The following is a 26,419-nucleotide window of genomic DNA, read 5'->3' as shown; positions in this document are numbered from 1 at the left end:
CCCGGTATGAAAGCTTGGAGGTCCCCACCGCGCATGGTCGCTGTTGTAACGCAGCGACAGAGGTCAAGCATGTGATGCGTGATCGATCAAAACTGGATTGAGCCGCCTCAGTGTCTTCCGTGAGAACACCTGACTATGATCCGAGCGCAGAATCCAAGGCACAGTGTCGTGCTTGCGTCGTGTAACCAATTTCGTCAATGGTTACACAATGACAAGATTCAACCGCCCAGGGTGGGCCCCGCTCTGTGGGCGTCGTGGCTTAGAGGGCTTGTAATCTGTGGCTGAAATTCTAGAAAAGGCGTTCTTGAGGTTTTCGCAACACGGCAGCAATTGCCGTCCATGGGTGCAAGCTGGAAAAGGTGGTATGGGGTGTTGGTAGCCAGCGTCTGTTCCGCACCATCTTGACCTGCTGTGACATGCGGACCGGGCGTGGAAGTCTCACAAGCTCACACTTGAATCCAAGTATTCGGAAGCCAAGGATACACCTGCAATCATATGCGTCATTTCTTCTCCCCTGTAATGCAGGAGAAAAAGCTTGAGCTTCGAGCATTGCCAACGCTCAAGGCTTTTCGTCTGCCCGAGCATCACTCAGCCCTGAGTCGGAAGTGGCGTCGGTGCCATCGTTCATTTCCACATCCGCAGTATCAAGGCTATGCTTCGCGCCATTGGTCTTCCTCTTTGCTCGTGTCTTGGCACGTTCTGCCCGCTTCTTCTCTTGGGCCACAAAGTAATCGTTCTCCTCACGCAGCTCTGAAAGCTGCGAAAAGGTCACTTTCTGGATGCGCTGGAGGCTTGCCAGTTGTTTCTTGAGCTCTTTGACTTCGGCTTGCTGGGCGTTGCCTGTAGTTCCGGAGGCACCTGCATCATCTGTGTCCAGGGCCATGAAGTCGGCTGCCGGAGCGACGGTGGCCCTGGCCTGAGTGCCCCAAGAGTTCAATTCGGCTAGACTCTCCTCAAGCATGCTAGTAGGAAAACTGGGATGGGTGAGGGCCTCGTCAAACTCGCTTTTTCCTGCACGTCCTTGCTCACTAGCAGACAAGTGAGCGCTGCGTAGCCGACCCGTCAGCTGCATGCTCAGGGTATAATGTGGTGGCACTAAGCCATTCCCGCTACTTGCAAGTCCGGTGTCTTGTTTTGGTTTAACAATGGCCTGGATGGTGAACGTTGGTTCATGTGCGTTGGGAAAGCCTGTGGGGGCAAGGAACTGTAAATTTGAGACAGGCCCTGGAAGATTGGCTGGACTTGAAAGATAGTTTGACTTGGCGACGTCCCAAGAAGCAATCTTGCCACTTGCATGACCAGAGATGAGCGTTGTGCCATCCCAACTCAAACTCAGGCTGAGGGCTCCACCGAGCTTCTGCGAATCGGCACTGAATCGGGTCTTGGACGAGGGCTGGATAGGGCGGTGAGACAAAGCACTGTCACGAAGGACATTTACCGAGGTAGTCTTTTGCACCTCGTCGTAGAAATCAATTGTCTGCAAACTACCGTCGGTGTAGGCAACAAAGAATGCGCGATCGGCAGGATCAAGGGTGACGGCAGTGGGTATCTCCGGTAACAGGTATGTGCGTAGCGCCTGTCCATTTTGATAGTCCCATACAATAGCAGACTTGTCACCCGATATAGATACGGCAATGTTGGCGCTACTTGAACTGTGCCCGCAGGCAATAGAAGAGATGGGACCGCGGTGGGTAGAGAGGGTATGTACGGGGGAGCGCGAGGCATCAGGCGAGAAGGAAAGTATCGAGGGCAGGGCCCATACGTGAATCATGGCATCGGAGGAGCCAGAGAGAAAGAAGTTGGAGGACGGATCAACGACAATGCACGTCACTGGCTGGAGATGCGAAGTAGAGGTAGAGACGAGGCGGCCTGAGCTGATCTAGAGAACACATTAGAGCCATACATGACTATAGTATCTGTGACAGTGTCGCGACTAACCTCCCAAGCTAGTACTCGCCCACTTTCTGTTCCAGCCAACAGCACGCTATCATGTGCTGCCAGCGCGATGCTATGGATTCTCTCTGGGAAGGGCACAAGGGCTTCCTGGTTGCCTTTTTCCCTATTATACACATGCACTACTGCCTTTTCCGACTGCGCGGCGAAAACGTGTGTAGCGCTCACGGCGATGCCATTGGGCGCAGTCGCGCTCTTTTTCAAGACCTGTCGTTGAGCAGCCAGCGGCTGGAACTCGTGAACAAAAATACCCGCATCTTTGAGAACTCCAGTATTCGGCTTGGTCGAAGCCGATATAGCGGCCGCGAATTGTTCGGTGAGCATGGCCGGGAGCGGGGAACGAAGGCAGACAATGGTGGTTAAGTTTTAAAAGTTAGAGCTCTAGAAATTTTGGTGGAGCATCTCTATCATCAGGGGTCCGTGCGACTAGGCCTAGTACCCACATCCGGGGATAGCTGCTTTCTAAACGCCGTACATCACGTGTTCCTACACCACACCATCAAGGAACTGTGGCCACACACCACCAGGTCTAGTTCTGCCTATTTGCTCACTGAACCGCTTTGCGTCATAATCCTGACCAAACAGCGGGCTACACTCAGCCGCTTGCCAAGCTGTCCTCCCTGCCGGCAACGAACTGTACCCACTCTTCGAGGGTTGCCTGAGTGGGGTTGCGCGACTGCCCCTGTCTGAAAGGGCAAATGATAGTATTCCATCTGCAAAGCAATCTTGCATTGTATTTCAACTCCTCATCTACCAAGGCTTACAAAGAAAAAGTGAGTTCGCATATGTGCTGCGAGGCATGAGCGATGAGGACAATCATACAATGCCAGAGGATACCTTTAGCTCCATGACCAATTCATCCCTTGCGAAAAATCAATCGGGAAGTTTACCCCGCACTGAGCTGATGAAAGCATGTGTACTACTGCTGCACCTTCACTGGCCTGAATCAGGTTCTTGGTGCTGACTGTACCGATAACTATCTACTGCCCTGAACACCAGCTTATGCAATGAGTAGCTGTGGCCGACTTACTAATCTATGGACCAATCGGGTGTAGTCACATGAGAAAGCAGTCGATTATTGGTACTCGTTGCTTGGATACCGAAGAGGAGAAACCTAGGCCCAGGACGGGTGGGGCTGAGTACCACTTTAAGAATCCTACAATGCATTTCTAGGCAACTCGCAGACCGATCCGTAGTACTATAAAGTCATGGAGGGGGGCCCAAATTAAACTCTAGGATTTGAAATTCTGACATTCAGATTCTTCTTTTCTTCCCCTCCAAAGCCCTAAGATCTGGTCATTATGTCTGACGAGGGTGTCACAAGCAGAGCACCTGCTGAGGATCTCACAAGCCGATCATACGGTATGTAAAAGAATAAAAACACTCCTGATTCATTTTGAGAGCTACAGCATTGAGCATGTGTTCTTCTACACGTTCCTTATATGCAATTGTACTCGACAAGGCGCGAGACGAGTACTGTAAAATACACATCGCTAATTATCCGTCGTTACTAGATTATATCATCTGTGGTGGTGGCACAGCAGGTTTGGCCGTCGCATCTCGTCTTAGTGAAGACGAAAATGTCACCGTTGCGGTCCTCGAAGCTGGGGGCAATGCGCTAAACGATTTGCTTGTTGATGCCCCAAGCATGTACACGCAGACCTGGGGGAACCCAAATTATGATTGGGACTACAAGACAGTGCCCCAGGTATGTCAAGTCTTTCTGAAACCAATTCCACTTACTGACTTCCGTGATAGAAAGGGACCGCGGGTCGAGTTCATGGCTGGATCCGTGGCAAAGTTCTAGGTGGCAGCAGCGCTGTCAATTACGGCATGTTCAGGTAGTTTCCGAGCACATCCTGATGATATATTCATACACTATTCTTGCTGACGTATTCATTAGCATGGCCTCCAAGCAGGACCTGGACAACTGGGGAGAACTCGGCAACAAGGGTTGGTCTTTTGAAGACCTCAAGCCTTACTACCGCAAATTCGAAACCTACCACCCGGCTTCCGAGGCCTATGGCGAAAAAATAGACAACAAATACCTCGACAAGTCTTTGCGCGGAACATCAGGTCCAATTCATGTTAGTCGTTTGCGAAAAGCCTCGTTCAATCTTCTTCCATGGCTGACTAGTGATAGATAAGCTTTGCGGAAACCGACGTTACTTGGAGCCAGGACATGTGGCCCAAGACTATAATCAACGCAGGATACCTACCTGCCAATGATCCTCGCGTTGGTTCCTCCATTGGCGGCTTCAATCAGCTGTGCACTATTGATCCTAGGCACAACAGACGAAGCTACTCTGCAAGAGACTACTATGAACCGGCCAAGGATCGACCCAATTTATTTCTCTTGACCCACGCACTCGTATCCAAGATTGAACTGGAGAAAAATGCCGACACTGTCAAGGCCACCGGTGTTCAGTTCACAGTCGACGGCTCGCCATTTACAGTCAAGGCAAACAGGGAAGTCATTATTTGCGGAGGCGTCGTCAACTCTCCCCAAATCCTCGAGCTCTCTGGTATCGGATCGCCCGACGTACTCCAAAAAGCCGGTGTAGAAGTGATTGTAGATCTACCTGGAGTTGGCGACAACCTATGCGATCATTCAGCAACAGCCGTCGTTCTCGTAAGCACAATGCCATCTCCATCCCTATCTCAAACATGGTGAAATCCAAGCCCCCCAACTAACCTTCTCCCAAAGGGCGTCAAAGACGAATACCCCACCGCCGAAGCCCTCTTCCGCGACCCAACCCTCACCCAACAAGCCCTCGAAGCCTACCTAACCCACAAATCCGGTCCCTTCGCCGCAGGCCCCACAACAGCCGGCTTCGCCTCTCTCCAAAAAGTATCCCCAGATCTTTCAAACCCCCAATCCCACATCGACTCCCTCCTCGCCTCCACCACCACCAGCGACCCCGCAGGCCGCGACCCCCTCACCGCCCGCCAACTCCTCAACCCAAAGGAAGCCGTATGCCAATTAGTCTTCCTACCCCTAGGCATAAATACCTACCGCCCCGAAAACGCAAACCAGCTCCTCCCCTGCGAGGACCCCGGCATGTGGGCCACCCTCGGCGTCTGCAGCACGCGCTCCTTTTCCCGCGGCAGCACGCACATTACCTCTTCGAACCCCGAAGCATATCCCGCCATCGATCCAGCGTACTTTGCGCACCCCCTCGATATCGATCTCATGGCGCGCTCCGTAATGCACGCGCTGTCGTTTGCGGATGTAGAGCCTTTGAAGCAGATTTTCAAGCGTGATGAAAAGGGAGGATTGGTGGTGCCGCAGAATGCGTCGGGTCCGTTGCCGAGGGATGTTGAGGAGGCCAAGGAGTGGGTGCAGAAGAATACGGTGACCGAGTATCATCCTGTGGGTACTTGTGCTATGTTGCCGAGGGAGAAGGGTGGGGTTGTGGATGAAGAGTTGAGAGTGTATGGGGTACAGGGACTGCGTGTTGTGGATGCCAGTATTTTTCCGTTGCATGTACAGGGCAATATTGTTAGTCTTGTGTATGCGATTGCGGAGAAGGCGGCGGACATGATTCGAGGGAGGAGGAGACGCCCTGATTCGGGACACTGGGCGTGAGATTACAGGATTCTTTGCTTTGGTAAAGGAAAGTCTGATCATGAATGTGTAGATGAAGTTTTTCATTCGGTATAATGCAAGACTGCCATGTCTTACGTAACAAAGAGACAAACATGACTGAGATTAAAAGTACTCTCTCCTCTAATGTGATTTTTTTCCCATCCATAACGCCCATACCCCCCTACCATTTGATATCCTTCTTGAAAATAGGCACCTCTTCAAAGTTATCCACAGCCCACTTCACCTTGCCATCCCCTGTAACCCATGCACCCTCGTCACTAGCATCCAATCCCATATTCTCATTCTCACTAATGTCGTTCTTACTCACGCCAATAGGATCTTTCGCTAGCCAAACAACCGGCGTCTTGCTCGAATAAGCTGGATGGAGGTACGCCTTCTTGACTTCGTCGTCGTTGTATTCGGGCTCTTCGTCGTCGAAATCACCGTCACGGACCCAGCTTTTCATAGCTGTATGGCTGTCGAATACATGTGGTTGTAAGAAGCGCGCAAGGGGTGATATGACCTTTGGTGGCACGCGCGTTCGTTCACTTATACGAGCAACTCTTGACTCTGCATGTTGCAACGCATCTGACTCGCCCTCTTCTGCTGAGGAGAGTAGGGGCGACTGTTCATCGTCTTCCGATTCGAGGGCAAGGTCCGCAGGAAGGTACTGCTCCAGTGGGGCAAAGTAGCGATTGGTGGTGTAGTTGAATATGGCCGTGGCAATAAGCAGTAGCACAAGCATGAGCAAAGGACCCCTGGCATTGCGCAAGCTAAAGATGCCAATGAGGCAAAGCTCGGCAATGTATATCCCCGTAAGAATATGTTGGAGGGAAATCGTGTAGGCATGTCCTTTGGTATCGATCTTTGGCTGCACAGTGTAAAGCAGTTGGTATCGGTAGCTCCAGTAGAAAATGGCGAGGCCGATGGCAGCAAAGCCAAGCACAAGAGGAGCGATGCAAGAGTACGCAATTGCTACAAATGATTAGTTGAACCGCAGCCCAGAAGGATCTCTTGCTCACATACCAATAATCACGAAGTTGACATATTTCGGAAACAGCTTGCCCCAAGCCATACCCCTCAATGTCGTATATGTCTTGTACTTTTGGCGAGGTGTCTTGTCAATAAACTTATCATAGAAGATGTAGAAAAGGACGTCAGAGTAGTTCAAGATGTTACTCGGGGCATTTGTCAAGGCCTGTACGACAAAGTACGTGAGGTAGGTATTTGATGCCCTAGGAAGACGCTCCGCTAGAAGTTGAGGTACTGAGCTTGGATCTTGTGCAATCTGAGATGCTGCTGCAGCAGCTCCAGACGATAACGTGGTGATAAGGAAGACTTGAAGTACTTGGAAGACATAGTGCCATTTCAGCACCTTGAGTTCAATCACAGACTTTGTAGGGTCTCCGAAAGTCGTGAAAATGTCTGAAATGGTAAGTATCATCCAATAACCTTTCACAAGGGAACTTACACCTGAAGATATCTGGCACCCATCGGGCCAGAGCGCTCAGCAACAACGGGGGAATCAGGCCACTCAGGAGGCTCATGATGGAGGGCGGTAGTTTGTTGAGGAATGCAAGCCATTTAAAGTTCTCAGCCAAATACTGAATGTTGGAGATAGCACCCACGATTGACACAGGAATGGACCAGAATATGATGGTGGCGATGACTAGGGATAGCGCGATGCCGCTTTGTGATATACGGCGAGCGGGTGGCAGCACCAGATTAGACCAAACGACTTCGCTAGGCACCGTCCCTACAAATCGAGGTGTAAGAGAAAGAATGTCGGCGGATGCAATTTGTTGATATGCTCGCTGGGCTGCAGGTTGTGTGCGGAATTCGACGAATACCGCTGCTGCTCCACCAAGATTTCCAGCAGTCTCGTTCGATTCACGAGCTTTCTGTACCTCATCCTCTTTCTCCTTGATCTGGTCTCGATAGTAGTTGATGCTGTCAACCTCCTTACCAACAACTGGTGTCTTCGACTTATGGGTAGGTCTAAGTGACTTTTTCATCTGCTTTGGCAGCTGTTCGTATTTGATGTTGCCATTGTGGCTTTTCTTGACTTCCTTGTTGATGTTCAGAATATACGACAGCTCAGCACTTTCTAACTTCTCAACTTTCGAGTCCCTTTCAGAGACCAGAGATACAAGCTTATCGCCTTTGGTAACTGGCCAAATTCTGACTGCATCGTCACCAAAGAATCGCTGCATGTTGGCTTCATCGAGAGCTGCAGTAGGCGCTGAGAGGTAAAGAACAGTGCGTGAGGATAGTCTCTTTGCGTTGGTCTTCGACAGGTTCCACGCTTGTCGCAACCCTATGAGCCATAGTCGCTCGCGCGCAACCGTGAACATGACGAAGCTGAAGAAAATCCAAGCAACGATGGCATGAGCGTACAAGTGGTTCTTGTCCTTGACATTGCCAATACCAAGGCGATTCAGCTCCTTTGACCTGCCACCACCTGTCCAGTTCGCCGGCATAAGAATCGGCCAGGTAATAGCGGCACCGACAACGCAGATGAAGATCAACGTCCGCAGGAAGCGAAGAAACAAGTACGAATCGAGTGACTGATGATACAGCACAAACTTGTCAGGGAGTGTCCGGTAAGTGCGAACCCAGTCAAGGTAACCTAGTGATTTTTGACATGGCGTACGGTGCTTTTCTTCAACGGTCCCAACGTATGTTCTTGGAGAGTAGATCTTGGGGAAGCTCGGCCTGATGAAGATGAAGATGACTACGTATAGAACGGCAACCACGGCTGTAGGGACAAAAGCCGCAGCAAGTGCCGCGAACGAAGACGGACCCTTGGACTTCAGCAACACGTCGAGTCAGTAAGAGTCATATCAAGTAAACGCTGGGTGTAGTCGTAAACACGTACCGACTGAGCATGACTGCTCTCGCTGCCTTGGGCGACAAACACCTTCTGGAGATCCATCACGGCAGCTTGGATGTCGATACAAAATTAAGATCAGTAACAGGTCATGGCCGGAACCTTTCGTATACGGAGATTGGCGGAAGCGCGGGGAGCGTAGCTTGGGTAGCTTGGAACTTTTTGCAGTGTGTTGGTTTAGTGTTGTGAAGAAGATGGGCGCCTGTCAGGAAAGCGGGACAATGACGTAGACGCGACTAGGAGGCGGCGCGATGCCACCCAGGCACGTGCAAGACACCCCCTGAAACGCCAACCAGACATAGTAAAGATAGGGTTCCCAGCATTCGATTGCGTTATCATCCCAGTACAGGATCATTAACCTTGCAGTAGTTGTACTTACTATACGCAGGATGTATTTCCGTATTTTGTCTTGCTGGCTAACCCTATACAATACGTCGGAACTAAATCGTGCTACAACACAGAGATATTGGGATGGCTAATTACAAGACTATATATATCGCAGCTTAAAACAAAGTCTAAGAAATAATCAATCGGTGTATATACATGTACAACATTATATACACAGTCTGTTATCTGTAAGATCCAACCCTAAATAAAAGGCAACCTAGTATTCAAACGCCGGATGCACGAGTAACAAAAGAAAAATTCAGCCGCCTAGTAAATGCAATACGATGTAGGGTATGTTTAAAGCCATAACAGCCATTTGACAACGCTCCAACCGACACCAAAGACGCGCTTCACCGATCCAACAAGGACAACGGTGAGCCACAGGCACCACATGAGGCCGACGAGCGCCCACTCTACCAGCATCCAGCCAAAGCCCCGCATCCATCTCATTCGGCGCTTCCGTGCTCTGATCATGCGGTCAATCTCGTCGGTGATTTGCTTGACTTGGAGTGATCCCTGGCCAGATACTTCGCTCGTGACACGCACGGCTTTGTCGCCGCCTTCCAAGATACGAGGCATAAGATCTGAATCCACAGTCGATTGCAAAGTAGATATTTGCCTCGTCAGCTGTTGAATAGCCTTGTTACGGAAGGTTTCGAGAGTTGATTGCAAAGCTTTAGTAGAAGCCTCGAGATCTTTGACCAATATGCGTGCAGCCAAAACGTGTTCTTGTGTGCGCGGAACGGGATACAGTTTCGTATTTGTCAAATCAGCTGCGCGTACGAGGAAATCAGCAGGTGGGTTTCGTGTAGCGTGGGCGCGGCGCACGATTTCGTTTGCTTTGACACCAGAGCAGAGGAACAATGCGCGAACACGAGCAATGTCTGCTTGTGCGATGATGTCTGCATTAGTCTTACGGTCAACGGCTTGATCATCGCCGTCGGCAATGCTCCAATGTCTTCCACTCAGTCCTGGTCTCGAACCACTGGCTTTCCTGTCCTGCGCATTCCTCAGGCCAGCAGCAGGGAGGCCGCCTGTATCACTATGGTGGGCAAGCGATTCTTCAAGTTGTTCTTGACTGTTATTTGGGCCGAGAGTGACAGAGCCCTGAGAAGAACGATCGGATATTGTGCTTAAATCCATACGTGGGGGCAAAAGTCGATCAATACGAGGGGAACGGCTGCCCTTCCGGTCTCGAGTCTGACGTGAAATGTGATGTTCTTCGTCAGAATCTTCATTATCAATGGCGTGAACAGGGCGGAACGATGGAAGGTCGAGACGGCTACGGTCCTTTTGGAAAGAAGTTCTGCTACCCTCCGTGCCCCCTGTATTTGTACGGGCCATCGATGGTCGTTTGCTCTGTTTAGCTTGAGCAGAGCCATTGTCATCGTCAAACTCTACCGAGTTGCTGTCAGACATGATGTCCGAATCAGAATCGTCCGCTCGATCACGTCTGAAGATGATATCTCCAACTTTTGTGCCCTCATGCTTGACGCCCTTGAAGAATCGTGTAACAGCAGACTGTGACTCCTGGGCCTCTCTGCGACGTAGCTTGTCTGGGCTGGGCAAACTACTGACACTGTCGTTCTTCCGATGACCCAGGAGGTTCATTACAGCACCTGGCGCGGCCAGTATTGCTGTTCCAATATGTTTGTCATCTGCAGCCTCTCCACTATTCTGATGAGATTTCCCCTTCCTGTCTGTGCCAGAGGAGCCTGGCCGTCCCTCATGCTGGCTTTCCTCACTGTGGTCGTGCGAGTGGAAAATGTTGTTAAACTTGTGTCGCTTAGGTTTTCTCGTCTGCGAATTGGATCGGCTTTGTGGTGGCGAGGCTTCGCTGCCAATGTATGGAAATCGTTTGGTAAGGGGTGTGTTTGGAGCAGTACTGTCTTGCTGCTCATGTGAAGACCGTGGCTCGGCATCGTCACTAGACAAATTCAGAGGTTTGCGTGGCGTAGGCGAAATCTTGAAGTTGCCGTGATCCTTGAGATACGAAAAACCGTTTGAAAACCGTGGGACATCTAGTGAGTCCCGAGTGGGCTTCTCATCCATTGCGACATCTCCGTTACGACCCCACTTGTCGGGTGTGTTGGGCGACATAGCCAACGGTGATTTGGCTTGGAGCTCTTTGGCCTGCTGCTCCAAAAGCAGAGCAAGCGGTCCGGTGTTGTGTTCTGGGTCCGTAGCCACACGGGTCTTGCGCCTCTTTGTGTCAGACTCTGACCCAGAGCTATCAGGCTCGTCATGGTTCCGTAACCTTGAACCTCTTCTGGAGTGCTTCCCGCCCCTGGGGCTATCTGTGCGAAGTGCTGGAAGCAATCTTCGCTTACGTCCGCGCTCACTTGCTTTGTCACTTTCATCACCCGTTGTATGATCAAGTGCAATTGCAGGCAATGCATCAGCCCAGCTCTTTCCTCGCTTGTCGCCGAATTCTTTGCTAGCACGCGTTTGGAGGGAATCTCTAGGCTGTGCCTCCTTGGGGGGAAATATTTTTTGGCCACGCCGGTTTTCCACAAGTGTCTTGTTGTCGCCCTGCTCTAGCCAGTGCGCATCCGCAAGCAGTTCTTCTGGGGTGAAGAACCAGCCCTTGTGCGGCCTTGGAGGCTTGGTGGGTGGAGCGGCGACTTCATGATCTTGGTGAATCTTGGGCAAGTGCACGGCATCATTTCGACGGTAACCAACACTTTTGGCTTGCTGCTCGATCTGGTCAACCCAATGGCGCACCTGCTCAACGTCCTCAAACTCTTCTGGGGGATGATCCAAAACTACACGCTCGCGAGCTCTGATACGGCGATTACGGATGAACTGTAGGGGGTTGTAGGCCCGGCCGAGATCGTGTTGTTTGCCAGCATGCGATGGCGTACGGGTGAGATGCGCTTGGGGACTTCCTGGGGAGCTGCTTGACGTGAAGATGAAGTTGCCTGGAGCACAGGCGTCAGGCTTTAGAGGTGGGAGGAAATCCAGTAGGCGCATATACTCCATTTGAAGCTCGATATATGCCTTAGCCTTGTTTACTCGCGCAAGTGTAGAAGCAGATGGATGGATAGACTGTGAGCCTGGAAACGCCATCGAACCACTCCCCTGCATGGACGTAGACATGTGCCGTGACGGGGAGCCTCTACCACCCATCGGAGATATGTTCCTCGAGACTCGTCGTTGCTCGTTGAGGTAGTGTCTTAGACTGCCGCCAGCAGCATAGTTGGCAAAGCTACCTTCACGTTGCGACCCCGATGCAGCGCGCGGCTGAGATGCAAGAAGCTGGCCAGTACTGACGTTTCTGCGCCGGCTCTCGCTGAGGTTAAGAGCCATGTGTACGAGGTGGGTGGGGTCGATGGCCTGCCGCGCTGGCTCTGTCCGGGGCGAAGGGTCTCTGTCGTGGCTTACAGACGGCATCTGGTGTATGGCCCGCCTAGTCCTGTCCGTGTTCATGTCGTCGCCGTGGTGTTCTCGAGATGCGCCCATCATGGAACTTCGCTTGTTCTCGTGTGTTGCCTGGTGTCGCGAGTTGCGCTTGCCTTTCGAGTCGTCAGCACCATGAGCATCGCGGTGGCCATGGCGCTGTCGAGGGCCGCTAGGAAAGGTCGAGTCGAGGAGAAAGCCGCCACTTCGTCGTGGGCGCTGCTTGCGCTGAGCAGAGTCGTCGTTGTCGCCGCTCGTCATGGCTATTCCCAGGCCATGTAGTGCACCGTTGCTGGGTCGTGAATCCTGGCTCCGCCGTGGCGAGGAGCTTCCCTCGCCATTGTCAGTATTCGCGCCCGCATTGCTGGCAATGTAAGTGTTTGACGAAGCCGTCCAGCGGTCCGAGTCTCCAGAAGGACGGCCATGGCTAGACGGCGCCGACATGTCGTGGGGTTGCGGCTTCGGCTTCGGTCGGGTCACCTGGGGCGGCCAGGGGGCGAGTGCATGGCGATGACGACGGCTGCGCGGCGCAGAGACGGCCGGTGTGATGCTTGTTTGGCGGGCAGTCGATATGGGCGACTGGCGATGCAGTTGTAAATCCTACGCAGCAAGTGGAGCGCACACCATGTCACATGTGGGGTGGGTTGGGACGACGCAATCCTCGTGGCCGAAGACGACGACGTCCTGTCCTGTAATTACGCTGGAATTCATAGTACCCGTACCGTCGCTTGTTGCCCCCTGTCGTCCACCCCCATCGTCCGCGGGTGGGTCCATGGCTGCTCAAGCCCTATTCCACCATGCTTTCTCTTGTCCGGTCCTGCTGTTGTTAAATGGCATCGCGCAAACTTTTGCTGCAATTTACACTTTTCGTCAGCCACACGATTGTTGACGTCACCGTGTCGCTGCGATGCTGACTGCAGACCCTAGCTCTAGCAGGCTGCTTCCACCAAAACCAAGCATCAGATCAAACACCCCATCGCTTTCGTGTCTCCTGTGTAGAACGAGAACAAGATGCTGGATTGCATGTGCATTGGCGACCCAGTGCTACGGCATCAATACTCGACCCACCAGCAAGTCTACGTCAAATGTCCCGTAGCTGCCATGCTTCATCGGCCAACACCCAAGTCCTGCACCTGCACACTATGAAACCACGCATTGGTCATTTCCAACAGAAACCGAGGCAAAGTACTTACTTATCCCTGGCGAGTCAACATTGTTCCAACGGCTCCATAGCTATTGGATGGCACATTTAGTTATCAAAAAATCACCGTCTGCGTCAAAGCGTATTGGCCAGGTTACATTCATAATGGCTAAATACTTGCGCAAACCCACTCTGTCCCATTCCGAGCCTCAAATACAGAGAGGGCAATGGGCTTTGTCAAAAGCATGGTCAACCTGAAAATACCACAGTGCAGATCAGGTACACCTGATGAAAAAAAACATGCGACTATCTTGCACAGGAGAGTGGTGTGAGGAGCACACCTTTGCGTTCGAGAGCTTTGATCGAGCTTCGACGGGCCTACCCGGTGCTAACGATTGACAGCCAGGGCCCCCAATGAACCCTTGTGTTTCAATTTCAATCTCCCAACCACAGCAAGCTAGACCCGCCCCAGGACACTTGTCGCACGCTCAGCTCATGTCCTTCAAGACAACGAGACTGCTGCACTGTATTCCGGTATCGGCGTGGATCGCCATGGTGCATCTCACACCGTGTTGAGGGCTGCTTGGCTCTCGCTTTCGTAGCCTGACAGTGAGACGGAGGCTGAGGCTGAGCAAAAGTACATCTACTGACTGCTTGGGTGAGCCGACAATCAACACGGCATAATACTGAGTGGAAATTTGGTGCAGATAAACTTCACATGGACGCAAAAATAGACCCTTGTCCCCAACCACCCGCTTTCACATGATGGGTGAGTAACCAGATACCACAGTACTAGGTCTGTAGCGAGGTCTCGACGCCTCTGCGAGGGTCACGGTTGAATGGCCTTTTTATCGGTGTCGAGTGAGAATCCTTCAGACATGAAACACTGGGTCCGGTCAAGTACCAGCTACAGAAGAGCTTACCAATTGATAAGCGTCTTCTCGCACCTTTGGCCCGGCCACGGCGTGTGGAGCACGGGGCGGGGAAAAGGCTGACATGTCGCGAGCTGAGCCTGTCAGGGTCGCACTGCGAAGGCGCCATAGGATTGTCAGATGAATGTCGCTGGTAGTGCTGGGCCGACGAGGACAAGAGGCCAAGAAGGTTTCGATGGGAGCAACCGTTTGCAAAGACACGATCGGTGCCTCGCGATCAGCGTTGTCTGGTAGGGAGCCAATATGGTACCGCATGCCTGGGTGGGTGGTGTGGTGTGCTATGGGTCGAGACGGTGAAATAAGGTTTCGTGGCAGGTGGACGTCAGCCTCGGATCAGCTAGCCAACCGGTCTTACCTGTACGCCCATTTCCCATTCTCCGTAACCAAGTCCAGAATGACGGCGAACGAGCCAGGCGCATGCGAGGCGGGAGATCAATGAGCGGGCTAGCCCATCAGCCTTGTCTTCGTATACCCAGATTACGCTCCACCAGGACGGCTATCTCTCTCATCAGCCAGGCGGGTAAGCCATGGCAGCACACAGCCAGCACAACAGGCGGCGTCTCAGAGGGGCCACGCAAGCGTGAGGTTGCAGGGACGAGGTGCGTCGCGGGCGTGCAGGCCAGTGTTTTCCCAGCTGGAGTGGAGGCTTGGTGATGGGACGCATTGGATCGTGGATCGGCACGTCTGCGTAAAACAAACCAGACCCCTCCGGCCGCTGATTCGCCGCTGCCCCCGGCTCCGCTTAGGCTGGCAGAGAGGCGGACTGTTCCACTACTCGGACGCGGCAAGGCTGAAGAGTAAACGGGCGAGTCAAAACAGGGCCGGGTGCTGATGGTCGCCATGTCAGAAGCACCCCTCCTCCATGGGCGCAGTGCCGTCACAGTGACAGTGCGTCTGGTGTTGGGGCGGCCACGGCCACCATGCCATAAAACCATGGCAGGAGGAGGAAGAGGAGCATGTGTGTATACAGTAGAGTGCAGGTACTGTATAGCTTTGTCTCGTGAAATTCGGCTCAAGGCCAGGAGCGCATCCAAATAGGAAAAGCATGACCGGGCTAGCGACCACAGCCAGCCTGCCCTCTGCCCCGGTAAGCAACCAAGCAAGCAAGCCTGTGCCCGCAACCCTTTGCGACTCTTGGACTCGCCGTTCGCTGCGATACCCGGCATGATCCGAGCAAGGTTTGGACGGCATTCCCTCATTTCTTTTTTTATTATCTCGACCGACTGGCCTGGAAACCGGTCGAGTTGTACGCGGCAGGCCGGGTTGATTCGCCCTCTACCAAGGCATGTCGTTCAACCTGAAGGCCATGTCCAATAAGCTCCCGGCTCGCCAGCTTGCCGCTTATGGCGTGGCTTGCAGCTCAAGGTTCACCCACTCATGAAGGGAAACGAGGCTGACTGCGCCATTCCAGCCTTGTGCGCGCACTCCGCTGGGCCCAGCAAAAATCGGGATATCTTGTTGCCTGGCCCCCGCGTTGTCCAAGGCCGTCTTGGAGGCACGTCGCGAGCACCCCAGCTGTTCACTCGACACTGCAGACTGCCTAATCCTGTCCGATTTAGCTGCCGTTAGACCTACGGCGCCCGCCCCACCAAGCATTCCAGCCCAGCTCCCACCTTGCTCGCTTTTGGGACGGAACAGGACGGTTCCGCAGTCTCCCAGCCGTCTGAATCCCCTAGCATATCATCATCAACAACAAAGTATATGCCGCCATCAAGAACCCGGGCAAGAATGAAAGCAGGAGCGCCGCCAAAGACTCCCACAACGACTACCACTACCAGCGCTAGCGAAGCAGTAGAGCCCTCTCCAGTCTCAAGGGAAACCGTCGTGACAGCTCCTGCCGTTGACACCACCCCCAGCACTTCTCCTGCATTTGGACCCAGCTCAAAGACGCCGTCTCGCAGAGTATTGCGACTCAAGTGTCCGGTATGCTCCGACTATCCCGACGGCTTCCGCAGCGAGCATGAGCTGCGGCGCCATACCAACCGCGTCCATAAGAAGGTGCGCAAGGTCTGGGTGACCATTGACACCTCGCCGGATAAGTCATTCCTCGCAAACTGCAAAGCCTGCCAGACTGGAAAACGATATAATGAATGCTACAATGCCGCAAGCCACCTCCGGCGCATGCATTTCCATCCCCATAAACGTGGTGAGAGAAAAATGACGGCAGCAGAAGCTCGACGCGGCGGTAAGCCTGGCGACTTGGACCCTCCCATGGACGTACTAAAAGCAAATTGGCTACGAGAGGTGGACGAGGTATTGGACGATGGAAATGAGCCAGCTGAGGAAGACGCTCCCAACGCATCCTTGTCACCGCCCCAGATGGTGTCGCCGCAGCCGCAGCAACAGTCCGCGTCCAACAAGTCGGATGGTCAAGCACCACCTACGCCAACTACGCCCTCCACTCGATCAATGGCGATAGACAGCATCGTGGATAAGGTGGACGCATCCTGAGCACCAAATGCCCAAACTAGGTGGCGCACCGACCGAAGCATTCAGAGACGGAGGTCTACGACAGGGGGCCTTGCCGAGAAGATAACTATCAGGCACGCTCGTTGCAATGCGTCTTCTCATCAGACGTCTCTTGGCAGACGGAGCGGCTACCTTGGTCGAAGAGGAAAAACAGGAATGCGAGGTCATGTTACTCAGTCGCACTCTGCAACCCACTGGACTAGGCCAAGAGATATTGGGTCGTTTGTCGGGTCAGTGTTCAAGTCGCTCCTCTGCGAAAAGTGTTTTGATGTTCAAGGCGTCGAGGTGTTGAAAGGGACGACTAAGTATAGGGAGCATGTCGGGACGGGCCAGGCCTCCCAGTCAAGGCCTCCAATGGCGTTTGTGCGTGTAGCCTGAAGCCGCGAGTTTGTGTGTTCTAGGACAGGGCCCTGAATGTGAAAATGTTAGTCTTTACGTATGTTTGCGTCATGCATGTGGTGGTAGTGGCGACAAGAGCACCATGTCATCCAAGTTGGCGATGAAGAGGCGTGCGAGGGCGAAAGTGGCCATTTGTGCAGGTATTCCAGACCTTGGAAGAAAGGTGCACAAGGCTCGTCTGGTTCAGAGGACAGATGATGTGAAGTGCAATTAAGACATATGTCGATCAACGAAGGGGTAGTGGCGGGTCGGTACTCCCGTCAAATGGGGCTCGTGCGCAACAATTTGTCTGCTGCAATGTCGGCCAGGATGTGCTGCTTCGCTGTTCCATAGCCCTACTCACGCAATATCAGCAGACTGCAATGGCCCTGCCGCCTACGAATCACATACGCTATACGGGCCCTTCTTGCTGCACGGAAAGCGCGTGCCGTCTGCGGTAAGTAATACCGTAGATTAACAAGTAGCGTGCGGCGTGGGGAGGGGCGCATGCAAGCAAGCGATGGCCTTCCGACGAGCATACGGTAACTATGTCAACCTGGGCAAACTGTACAGCATTCCGCCTTGGGGCATCGTACCACCCTATGGCCTAGTCAGGCCACAAAGTAACTCTGTGAATCTTGGCAATCTGTACTCGCGCGCCCAATCCAAGCGTCCTTCGGGCTGGGCCTACTTTGAAGATGGCTCCGTCTTCATCCTGCCCTTTGGATGGTGCGCCCACAATGTCTTCGAGTCGCGCATGAAAATTGCTGCGCACTTTGTCAATGGCCCTACGCCAAGGATGCAGCAGGTGCGGGCCAAGAATTCGGATATGAAGCGCTTCGTCGTCATCAAGTAAGTCGGGCGGGTACGGCTGTGTTTGTTACAAGGCGAATGCGCTGACTGGAGCCCTTCAGCAAGGACGGTATCCAAATACGCAACAATACGCTTCGTATCCTAGCTCGCAATGCTCAAGAAGGACAAAGAGTATCTGTCGTTGATCCACCGTTTGAAAACGTCGAATTAAGCCTTGATCCTACGGGGAGCCACCCAGTTTCGGCCCGCTTCAGTGATGCTCCGCAGTTGAGGTACGAATACCGCCTACAGAATAGTCAGGCGTTGGAGACCTTTCGAGGCACACTGGTTGGCGGTATTCTACAACCTAATGTGCGTCTGGGGAACGGTCTGCGCCTATCGAATAAACCTGAGATATTGAAACCGCAAATAACTGCTAAGAGGCGGGCACGGAATCAGGAAGCCAGGAGACTTGATGAAAGCGGGTATCAACCATTGAAGTCACCCGTGAAGCAACCGCACCAGTTGAGCGTACCGTCTTCGAGAGAGCGAACACCATCTGGGCGCCTGGGGAAGTCGACGCTGCCACCACGAAGGAACCCCCGAGATCTCGACCTTGAGCGTCGAGAAGCTCAAATATCAAAGAGAGAGCAGGAAATCATACAGTTGCAGCAGCAGCTACTCCAGACCATGCAAGCTCAAAGTATCAAATCAAACCAAGACAAAATACATGGAAAGCAAACACACGACTCACCTGACCCCTCGACCGACGCAAAACTCGCGGTTATCGAAGCAAGAGAACGAGCACTCGAGCAAAAAGAAGAGCTTCTGCGATATAAACGTAAGACCTGGCTTCTAGAGCAAAAACTCGCGCAAGTCACTGCTCGTTCTCCGCCTCGTCGTGAATTTCGTGGAACAGAGGCGGGCGCACGAGAGCGTGATGGAGATGTCCCATCCAACATTGAACTGGACAAAGGAGAAGATCTGGACTCGGGATTTGCTGGTACGAATCAAAGTCGGCCTAGGGGTTATAATCTTGATGATACGACACCGCCGGAGGCTCTCGAGAGACTGAGATCGGGTGTCCAGTTACCTACGAGGAGGATGATGATGGTGGGTAGGGAGACTCGACGGCGATGATGTGATCCGTGGAGCCTTGTATCTCAAAAGTCACAGCTTTTGGCTTATTCAGGAGTAAAGACTCACAAGGAAAGCCACATCTTGCCACGACCGCGTTCAGCCTTTTGAAACCCCTGAAAGAATCGATCCATGTTGTTAGCTCGCTTGCTAGACATGAAAAAAAGGAGAAGGAACGTCGAAAATAGCCGGGGAATGTATCTGGATTAGCTATATGGATGTCATGGAAATAGTACTGTATCATGTATATCTCAAATCTCACATAACGATACCCTGTCAATAAATAAGTAACAACATCAAGATAACTCCATCTCCTCGTCATATGCGCGACCTCACCACCTGCCATTCCCTTTTCCTCTTCAATTCAAGCTCCTACTATGTACCATACCTATCACATGCTTATATCTCAAACCACCGCAAACTCACCACAAACCCACCCCCCTCCACCCAGAAAAAAAACAACACCTCCAATTCCAGCCCCCAATCCACACCGACCTGACTAATCCCTCCCCCCTTTACACCAACACACCCCACTCCCCATCTCCACCCCATCGCGATCTCGACCGCAGCCACAAATCACGCCACTTTTTCTTTCCCTTTTCTTCCCCCCCCCCCTCCCCGTCCCTCTAGCCTGAAAAAAGCAAGTCGCAAGACCAAAAAGAGAAAACGGAGGAAAGGAGGAAAGATAAAACGCCGCAAAGGAAAAAAAACAAGAAAGAGAAAGAGAGGGGGTTGGGGGGGGAGGAAAGCTAAAAGGGGGATGTGGGTTTTACTGGTTTCGTAAAACACGGGTTTCAGTGTGTGCTTTGGATGGGGTTTGGGTGTTTTGCTTTGCGTTGATGGTTATAAATATCGATATGGGAGAGTTTTGTGTGTGTCTGTGTGTGTGTGTGTGTGTCTGTGTTTTTAAGAAAAAAAAGAGGGAAAAAAAAAGAGAGAGAGAGAGGTGTGAGAGATGTGGGTAGCACCATTTACTTTGCTAATTTTGATATTGGGTTGGAGGGGGGGGGGAAATGGATGAGTAAGATGTATGGCGAAAGAGGGAAAAATAGGTTGGTACTAGGTAATTTTCGGGATTTTCCATATTGACCGTCGTGTTTCTTCTTGGTTACTGTGTAGAGTAAGGGTGAGGATAGGGTAGGCTTGATTGCGATACGAAAAAAACGACGAAGAAAAGGATGGGAGGGGGGGGGGGGTGGAAGAAAGAGACATACGTCTGCGTATAAGACGAATACTTACATAGAGAAAAATTGGTAGCAAGGGCATTATCCCGTTTGTTTATTTTTTTTCTCTTTCTGTCATTTACCCAACTGAGTAATTTGTCTTGAACATGTCGATTGTCGTCCGCGGAGAGCATTCACACAGATACATACACAAACACACATCTTACCGCGGAAATCTCCCCTCGCCGCGGAACTACTAAACCGCGCGCACGAGCAACATTCTCACACGCTACCTACCTTACTACGCTGACTCAGTATAGATTCTCGCTTCATTTTTTTTATTTAGAAAATGGCGAGGAAATACGGTATGTGCGTGTGTGGTTCTACGGAGGACTTTTTTCCCTTGTTCGGTCGTTACTTGCCCCTTTTTGAATTGTTGGACTGTAGAGTTGCCCCATGGGGAAACGGGGGGAGGGAGTGAGGATTAGGGTTTCGTGATGTGCGGATGAGAATTCGGGGGGGGGGGGGATTGACTGGTGTAAGCTAGACGATCGGTCGTAAGTCGTACTACTCAGTAGGTATTTTTGGTCGGGGAAGTCGTCGGTGGTCGTCGGTGGTCGGTGATCTTTTTGTCGATGTTACTACTCGGTGGTTGATTTGAGTAAGCTGGGGCGATCGGTGGTATTTCTCGTGTAAGCTGGGCCGATCGGTCGTGGCAGGGCGGTATACGGTAGGTTAGGGCGTGGGAAATCGGGGGGTGTGGGGCGGGGAAGGTCGCGGTAATAGTAGGGCTGTAGGGATCGACTGTGCGTGAGATGCTGAACATGCACCATGCCGATTCCACGTGCGTAATTTTTTGCCTTTGCGGGGGTTGTGAGCGGTGATGGGGTGAGATGTGTTGGCCCCTTTCTTTTGATGATGGGTTGATTTTGACTTTCGTGAAGTGCCGGTGATTATGCATACTCGGATGAAGGATATCGAGTTTGAAGTGTTCATGTGTATATTTGAACAAAGGTATTTAGATTCTATGGTACATGGGGTTTCCTACCTCTTGGTAGATATTGTATACGATACAGGTGTTTGCTTAGAAAGGGAAATGAAACAGAGAAATAAACAAGATACGTAGGTTAATAGGATCCACGCCAGTACATCACTGGTCGCAAGCAAACACCCACCGCAAACTTTTTGGTATACCAGATGACCTCCTTTGAACATTTGAAATTCATACCAATATCATCATGGGTGAATGTGGACGTCGCTCCATTCTTTCGGTGGTGTACGTCCCAATTCCAATTCTCTGTCGATTGCAGGCTCCACTTGCACACTGGTTTCCGTCATGATATTGATTCCATTTGGTGATTGCAATGGCTTCATGATGGAATCTTGCGATCCTGTTCGCGTGACATTCTCGTCATCGTAGTCGGTGGCATCATGGCGTGATCGTGTCATGTAGCTGCGTGTGCGGTGGTGCTCGACTATGCTCGATAGCCTGCCGTTTCCACCTGTGATTGTGATGGTGCATGAGGTGGCGGAAGGCTCCTTGGAGTTCATAGATTGGAGACCGTAGCGCTCGGTATCGCCTGGGCGCACGTTGTTGGTAAGTGTTATAGTGGCGGTCCTGTTGTATTGGCCGGTGCTCAAGTCTCCAGATACCAATACCCGTCTTGTTAGGGCGTACAAAAGTGCATCGATCCACCCGCATGATGTGAGGAGGCAGCCCGAGACGACGAAGAAGAGGTCTGGCATAGGCTGACCCGTCATGGCGACCATACGTCCTACAGCAATAGGCAGAGTCAGGATGACGTAGACGGCGGGATACATGACCATGAACTTGGTTGCTCGTGACAGCTTGCTGGTATCGTTTGCCATGATGCTCTGGATGCGGCCACGCAGATGGAAAAACAGGTGCGCATAGATGATGATGGTGCCAAACTCGACAATGAAGATCCAGAGATAATGTAGCCAGAGGCGTTCGTCTTGATATTCGTGTGACACCCAACACTATTGCCAGTCAGTTCCACCGTTTCCAAGTCTGGCACTCAAAGAAGACTTACCCATCCTGCAGCGCGAGCAAAGTATCGCTCTTGATGCATTGCTGGTCCCAGCATTGTGAGAAACAGTGCAAAAGACCAAATCAACAAAATCGATATGACGAACCACTTGAATGGCATTTTGTATCCTTTGACCACACCTAGCCAGGTGTGAATAGCGATGGCAAGGACGAAAAAGCCACTTGAAACATCGCCGATGTGGAGGAACCAGGCTTGGACAAAGCACGCCCCAGTAGGAGCGACAATCTTGTTAAGCTTTAACCAATGGAAGGATATGGCAAAAGCAGCCGATTGCTGAAGATCCGCAAGAAGTAGGTTGTAGATGAGAATGACATATTGGTTGTATCCGACATACTGCCTGTAGTGTTTCCGCCAAGACACCATTCGCTGGGTGATGAATGCAAGTAGGGCGGTTACTGATACCAAGCTCATCATGGCAAATACGGCTATAGGAATCAGGCCAGCCTTGTAGACAGGCGTGAGTGGGTCTGGGGCGGGTATGCAGGGTCAGTGTGATTCGAATGACATGGGCGTGTGTATTACGTACCCATGTTGTTGGGAATTGAGCTGTCTTGCTCTCTGGGCGCAAGGAGTTCCAGTCCAGAGAGTGTGTCGGCCATGTTGTCGGATGTTGCGTTCTTGATAGGAATGAATTGGCTCGTAATGAGGCAGATAGGTAGGCGTTTCTTAGTTCATGCAAGCACCATGGTCGGTAAGTAGGCAGTGTCCGATTCCTGTGGCAAAACAAGGGGATCTTGTGACTCGGATGTATCCAGTGAACAGCTTTCAGGCGTTTCGATCCACGGGTCGTTCCAGAAGTACGGAGGAGATGCCAGGGTCCCTTTAATGAATGTCGCAATGGATGGAGGAGGTTAGATAGTTGACACCATGCGCTGCCGCGAGGGCAAAGGCGGTTCTTAGCGCTAGAGAAACCTTCCGTCAGATTACCCCGGACAACGGGTCAAGGTGGAGGATGGAAATATCAAATATGGCCCGAAGGCTAGTTGGGTGGAGTCGGGCGCCTTGTTATGGCAATGATAGATAGTCGGGAACAAGGGGACCACCCAATTGACTTCTGAATTGCCGAAACGGACATGCAGGTGGGCCAGCCCTGACATTTAGCACTGGGTCCGCGGGCATTCGATGATCGCCGAAAGCAGCGCAGCACGCTACCTGTGCAGGGGTGAATAGAGCAGAGTTCGCGTTCCTGGGCCACAGCTGTTAGCGGCCGCTCCCTGTCCATCACCTATTCGCATTGATAATCGAGCGCCTGTCCCTTTTTGGGTAGGGCTATGCTGTCCTCAGACGGGGAGCTACATTATCCAGCGAGGCGCCATGTGGCCGTGCTCACCGAGAAAGGTTCCGTGCTGCCGTAGAAGCAATGTTGACATGGTGTGAAGCAATGAGCAAGTGGCAGCATGCCAGCCAGGTGGCGCGACGTTGTTGATCCTGCTGCGACCGGGTTTCACGCGACACGGGATAGGGAATGAACAGCAGTCTGCTACCACGTGGAGCACGGCCCTGACACGGCTGCACATGGCAGCTGGGATGTTCTTGGAGCTCAGTCAGTCAGTCCTGTCTGTGCTGTGCAGAGAGTGGAAGCGAATGAGATGGCCAAGAGCCATACGACAGTCGTATCGATGTGGCACCCGCCCATGGCGTGTAGTTTGTTCTGCAGACTCCATGTTGGTCTTTGATGAGGCGTTGGGACTGTGCCACAGCATGTACGGACCGGTTTCCTTTGAAGCCAACGTCTGGGCGAACGGTGCCGCAAGCCTCGAGGCGTCTCCCTTTTGCCGCGTTGTGTGTTTGTGGGGCGACAGGTTGGTGGCCCGACAAGACTGTGGAGGATGTGCCGCCAGGGGAGGGGCTTTTACCAACTGTGGTCTAGCGACTGACGGCCTAAGGGGAGTGCGCATAGATACATACTAATGCTATGTACTACTGCTTACTAGTAACGGGTTGGGTTGGGTTGGTGTTGGGCCATGGAAAAACAATTGTCCACAATGCGAATCGACGCGGTCCAAATCGGCACGTCGACGCATTGATTGCCGGGGGAAGGCATCGGACACATAGATATCCTGGTCCATTTTCCTGGTACATGCGTACATGTCGACGTGCCCCATGATGGGTTTGACAGCTGTCTCCTAGGTACCGAAACACTCACGATGACTCTCCATGAACGACAGCAGGTCCACTTAGCCGACCGCGCCATCGCGAAGGCCGGACCGCAAGATCGGGCGACATACTTACAGCCAGGGTACATGTGACACAAGCTCGCGTGCAGGTGCTTAAATGCCACAATCAATCTCCAGTAGTTAGCCATAAACTACGGCTGTATCCAGTCGGCACGTACCGGCAAACCAACCAATGGATCCATTCAGAGGAACTTCTGCAATTGTCTCAATGACTCCAGTTTCTACAAAATGACGATCCATCGATTCCGTATACATATATCGGCATCTGGCATCGTTCCTCACATTCGGAAACCGTGGTGCCATCGTTCTGTCGTATTGGAAGAAGACGATCCGCGGAAAGTGTGACACTGCATAACACAGCACACCAATTGGCGCAGGACTTGAAATTCGTACGAGATCAGTGCATCCCTGCTTAAAATCACATCGTCTTGGCCAACCAGGCCACAGGGTTGGCCTAGAGGCGGGATGTGTTGCGTCAGCCTTGTAGCAATAGAGTACAGTGCATTGCACCCCAGACTTGGCTTGTCGGAACCAGCATGCTGACTCGGGCTATACGAGTATTGTTCGCACAACTCACACTCTGTGCCGTCTTGCACCTGCTGGTGGATCCGGACCATCCGAGTGACCAACAGTCAATCTAAGAAGGGCCGAGATATTGTGTCGCTCGAAAGGAAGCCTCTTGTGAGAAGTACTTTTACACACTATTTCACCTCGTCGGTTGATATAGGAGAAACGCAACACAAGCTTTCACAGCCCGCTTGAAACTAGTACGCTATGAAGATGCGAAATCAGGGCATGTAGAATAGGACATGGGATGTAAGCTGTTATGCCTTTTCCCTTCGGGGCCACGAATCATTCTTGCTGTCACAGTTGACGATCTCTGCTTACAGCCGTTTACAGTTTATCTGTGACGGACCAAATCTGTGCTTCTTTGACATGTGGAAGCAATTGATGATAGGCAACCGAGAAAAGGAGGTCGAGTGAGGGCAAGGGATATCTCAATGTCTGTTTAGCAGGCTCAGCTGGATCCGATGCCAACTAGTGATGGCTGTACCAGGTGCTCGCGACACCCGACAAACAAGCCATTATTAGCCGGTCAGCCAGCCTTTCCCGCCTGCTTGCTCTCAGTAACAGGACCGAGGGGCTACATCGGAAGGAGTATGCAGATGCGAGACGGATGCAAGTCTTATGCCTAATCTCTCTTCTCAAGACTCGGATATGGAGAGATGCCGTCTCCTAACAGCCAAGAGAACTCTTAGCGTAAGAATATGTATGATATTCCTACTCATATGTTTGTCATAATATGGCTTGCGCCACATGCTTCCTACCCAGCAACGAATCAGCCGGTGGAACTTGAGATGTTCTGCATAACGCGACTTGTTTACCGAGGGTCATAGCATTTGTGTACACCAAACCCCAGGCGAAATCCTCTACATCAGCCATCGCTCACATAGCCGCAATGTGAATCCACACATCTAGGTTTGAATACATCTGAACTATTTCAGGGTCATTCAACAGCCTCGCTAATATCTGTGGGGTCCAAGGTGTTGAAGGCTAGTCTGAATGCATGAGCTGCCCGTGATGGGCGTTGCAAAGCTTCTCTTTATTCGTCGCCAATGTCAAGCCGTGAACAATCTTAAGCAAGGGATAACCCGATATATATCCCCTTGATAGATACCCAAAGCATAACTACAAGACGCGATCCTTGGCACCGTACCCCTTACAAATCACTAGCTGTTTGTTTGATGTCGCAAGCGATGCGAGGCGAGACCGTTGGTGTTGAAATTCACTATTCCTACTACGTGAACCATCTGTAAAGTATCGCAGAATTACCATCATGGACAGAGGCATAGCATGCCGTGTGTAGTACAACATGTTGAACAAACGTTGGAGCAACAAGGAAGACGGTCACGGGTTCAGCCCGACGCGGCTCCGGCACG

The 26,419-nt window shown here is 52.1% G+C and overlaps 7 protein-coding genes across 7 annotated transcripts; 3 read left to right on the top strand and 4 right to left on the bottom strand.

Annotated features, from left to right (window-relative positions):
* Nucleotides 1-559: 559 nt before the first annotated feature.
* On the bottom strand, nucleotides 560-2,277 carry COCVIDRAFT_30915 (hypothetical protein; the record flags this gene model as incomplete). The annotated part of the gene is made up of 2 exons (XM_014696104.1): nucleotides 560-1,879; nucleotides 1,939-2,277. The coding sequence occupies 2 exons, from the start codon at nucleotides 2,275-2,277 to the stop codon at nucleotides 560-562; spliced, it is 1,659 nt and encodes a 552-aa protein (XP_014551590.1).
* A 977-nt stretch (nucleotides 2,278-3,254) lies between these two features.
* On the top strand, nucleotides 3,255-5,542 carry COCVIDRAFT_30914 (GMC oxidoreductase; the record flags this gene model as incomplete). Its single annotated transcript, XM_014696103.1, has 6 exons — nucleotides 3,255-3,315; nucleotides 3,468-3,661; nucleotides 3,712-3,794; nucleotides 3,857-4,040; nucleotides 4,097-4,585; nucleotides 4,661-5,542. 6 exons carry the CDS (start codon nucleotides 3,255-3,257, stop codon nucleotides 5,540-5,542), a joined length of 1,893 nt encoding a protein of 630 aa, XP_014551589.1.
* A 181-nt stretch (nucleotides 5,543-5,723) lies between these two features.
* Nucleotides 5,724-12,662, bottom strand: COCVIDRAFT_112521 (hypothetical protein; the record flags this gene model as incomplete). Its single annotated transcript, XM_014696102.1, has 5 exons — nucleotides 5,724-6,517; nucleotides 6,569-6,967; nucleotides 7,014-8,352; nucleotides 8,421-8,465; nucleotides 9,237-12,662. 5 exons carry the CDS (start codon nucleotides 12,660-12,662, stop codon nucleotides 5,724-5,726), a joined length of 6,003 nt encoding a protein of 2,000 aa, XP_014551588.1.
* Nucleotides 12,663-14,188: 1,526 nt separating this feature from the next.
* On the bottom strand, nucleotides 14,189-15,226 carry COCVIDRAFT_20204 (hypothetical protein; the record flags this gene model as incomplete). The annotated part of the gene is made up of 3 exons (XM_014696090.1): nucleotides 14,189-14,245; nucleotides 14,283-14,548; nucleotides 14,764-15,226. 3 exons carry the CDS (start codon nucleotides 15,224-15,226, stop codon nucleotides 14,189-14,191), a joined length of 786 nt encoding a protein of 261 aa, XP_014551576.1.
* A 793-nt stretch (nucleotides 15,227-16,019) lies between these two features.
* On the top strand, nucleotides 16,020-16,742 carry COCVIDRAFT_112489 (hypothetical protein; the record flags this gene model as incomplete). Its single annotated transcript, XM_014696101.1, has 1 exon — nucleotides 16,020-16,742. The coding sequence occupies one exon, from the start codon at nucleotides 16,020-16,022 to the stop codon at nucleotides 16,740-16,742; it is 723 nt and encodes a 240-aa protein (XP_014551587.1).
* Nucleotides 16,743-17,658: 916 nt separating this feature from the next.
* Nucleotides 17,659-19,070, top strand: COCVIDRAFT_42137 (hypothetical protein; the record flags this gene model as incomplete). The annotated part of the gene is made up of 2 exons (XM_014696100.1): nucleotides 17,659-17,990; nucleotides 18,053-19,070. The coding sequence occupies 2 exons, from the start codon at nucleotides 17,659-17,661 to the stop codon at nucleotides 19,068-19,070; spliced, it is 1,350 nt and encodes a 449-aa protein (XP_014551586.1).
* Nucleotides 19,071-21,466: 2,396 nt separating this feature from the next.
* Nucleotides 21,467-22,901, bottom strand: COCVIDRAFT_30909 (hypothetical protein; the record flags this gene model as incomplete). The annotated part of the gene is made up of 3 exons (XM_014696099.1): nucleotides 21,467-22,231; nucleotides 22,285-22,769; nucleotides 22,829-22,901. 3 exons carry the CDS (start codon nucleotides 22,899-22,901, stop codon nucleotides 21,467-21,469), a joined length of 1,323 nt encoding a protein of 440 aa, XP_014551585.1.
* Between the last annotated feature and the right edge of the window lie 3,518 nt (nucleotides 22,902-26,419).

This window comes from Bipolaris victoriae (assembly GCF_000527765.1).
Source record: "Bipolaris victoriae FI3 unplaced genomic scaffold scaffold_134, whole genome shotgun sequence".
Classification (NCBI taxonomy): domain Eukaryota; kingdom Fungi; phylum Ascomycota; class Dothideomycetes; order Pleosporales; family Pleosporaceae; genus Bipolaris; species Bipolaris victoriae.
The sequence above is the reverse complement of the archived record's forward strand: the minus strand, read 5'-3'. Positions and strand labels throughout refer to the sequence as shown.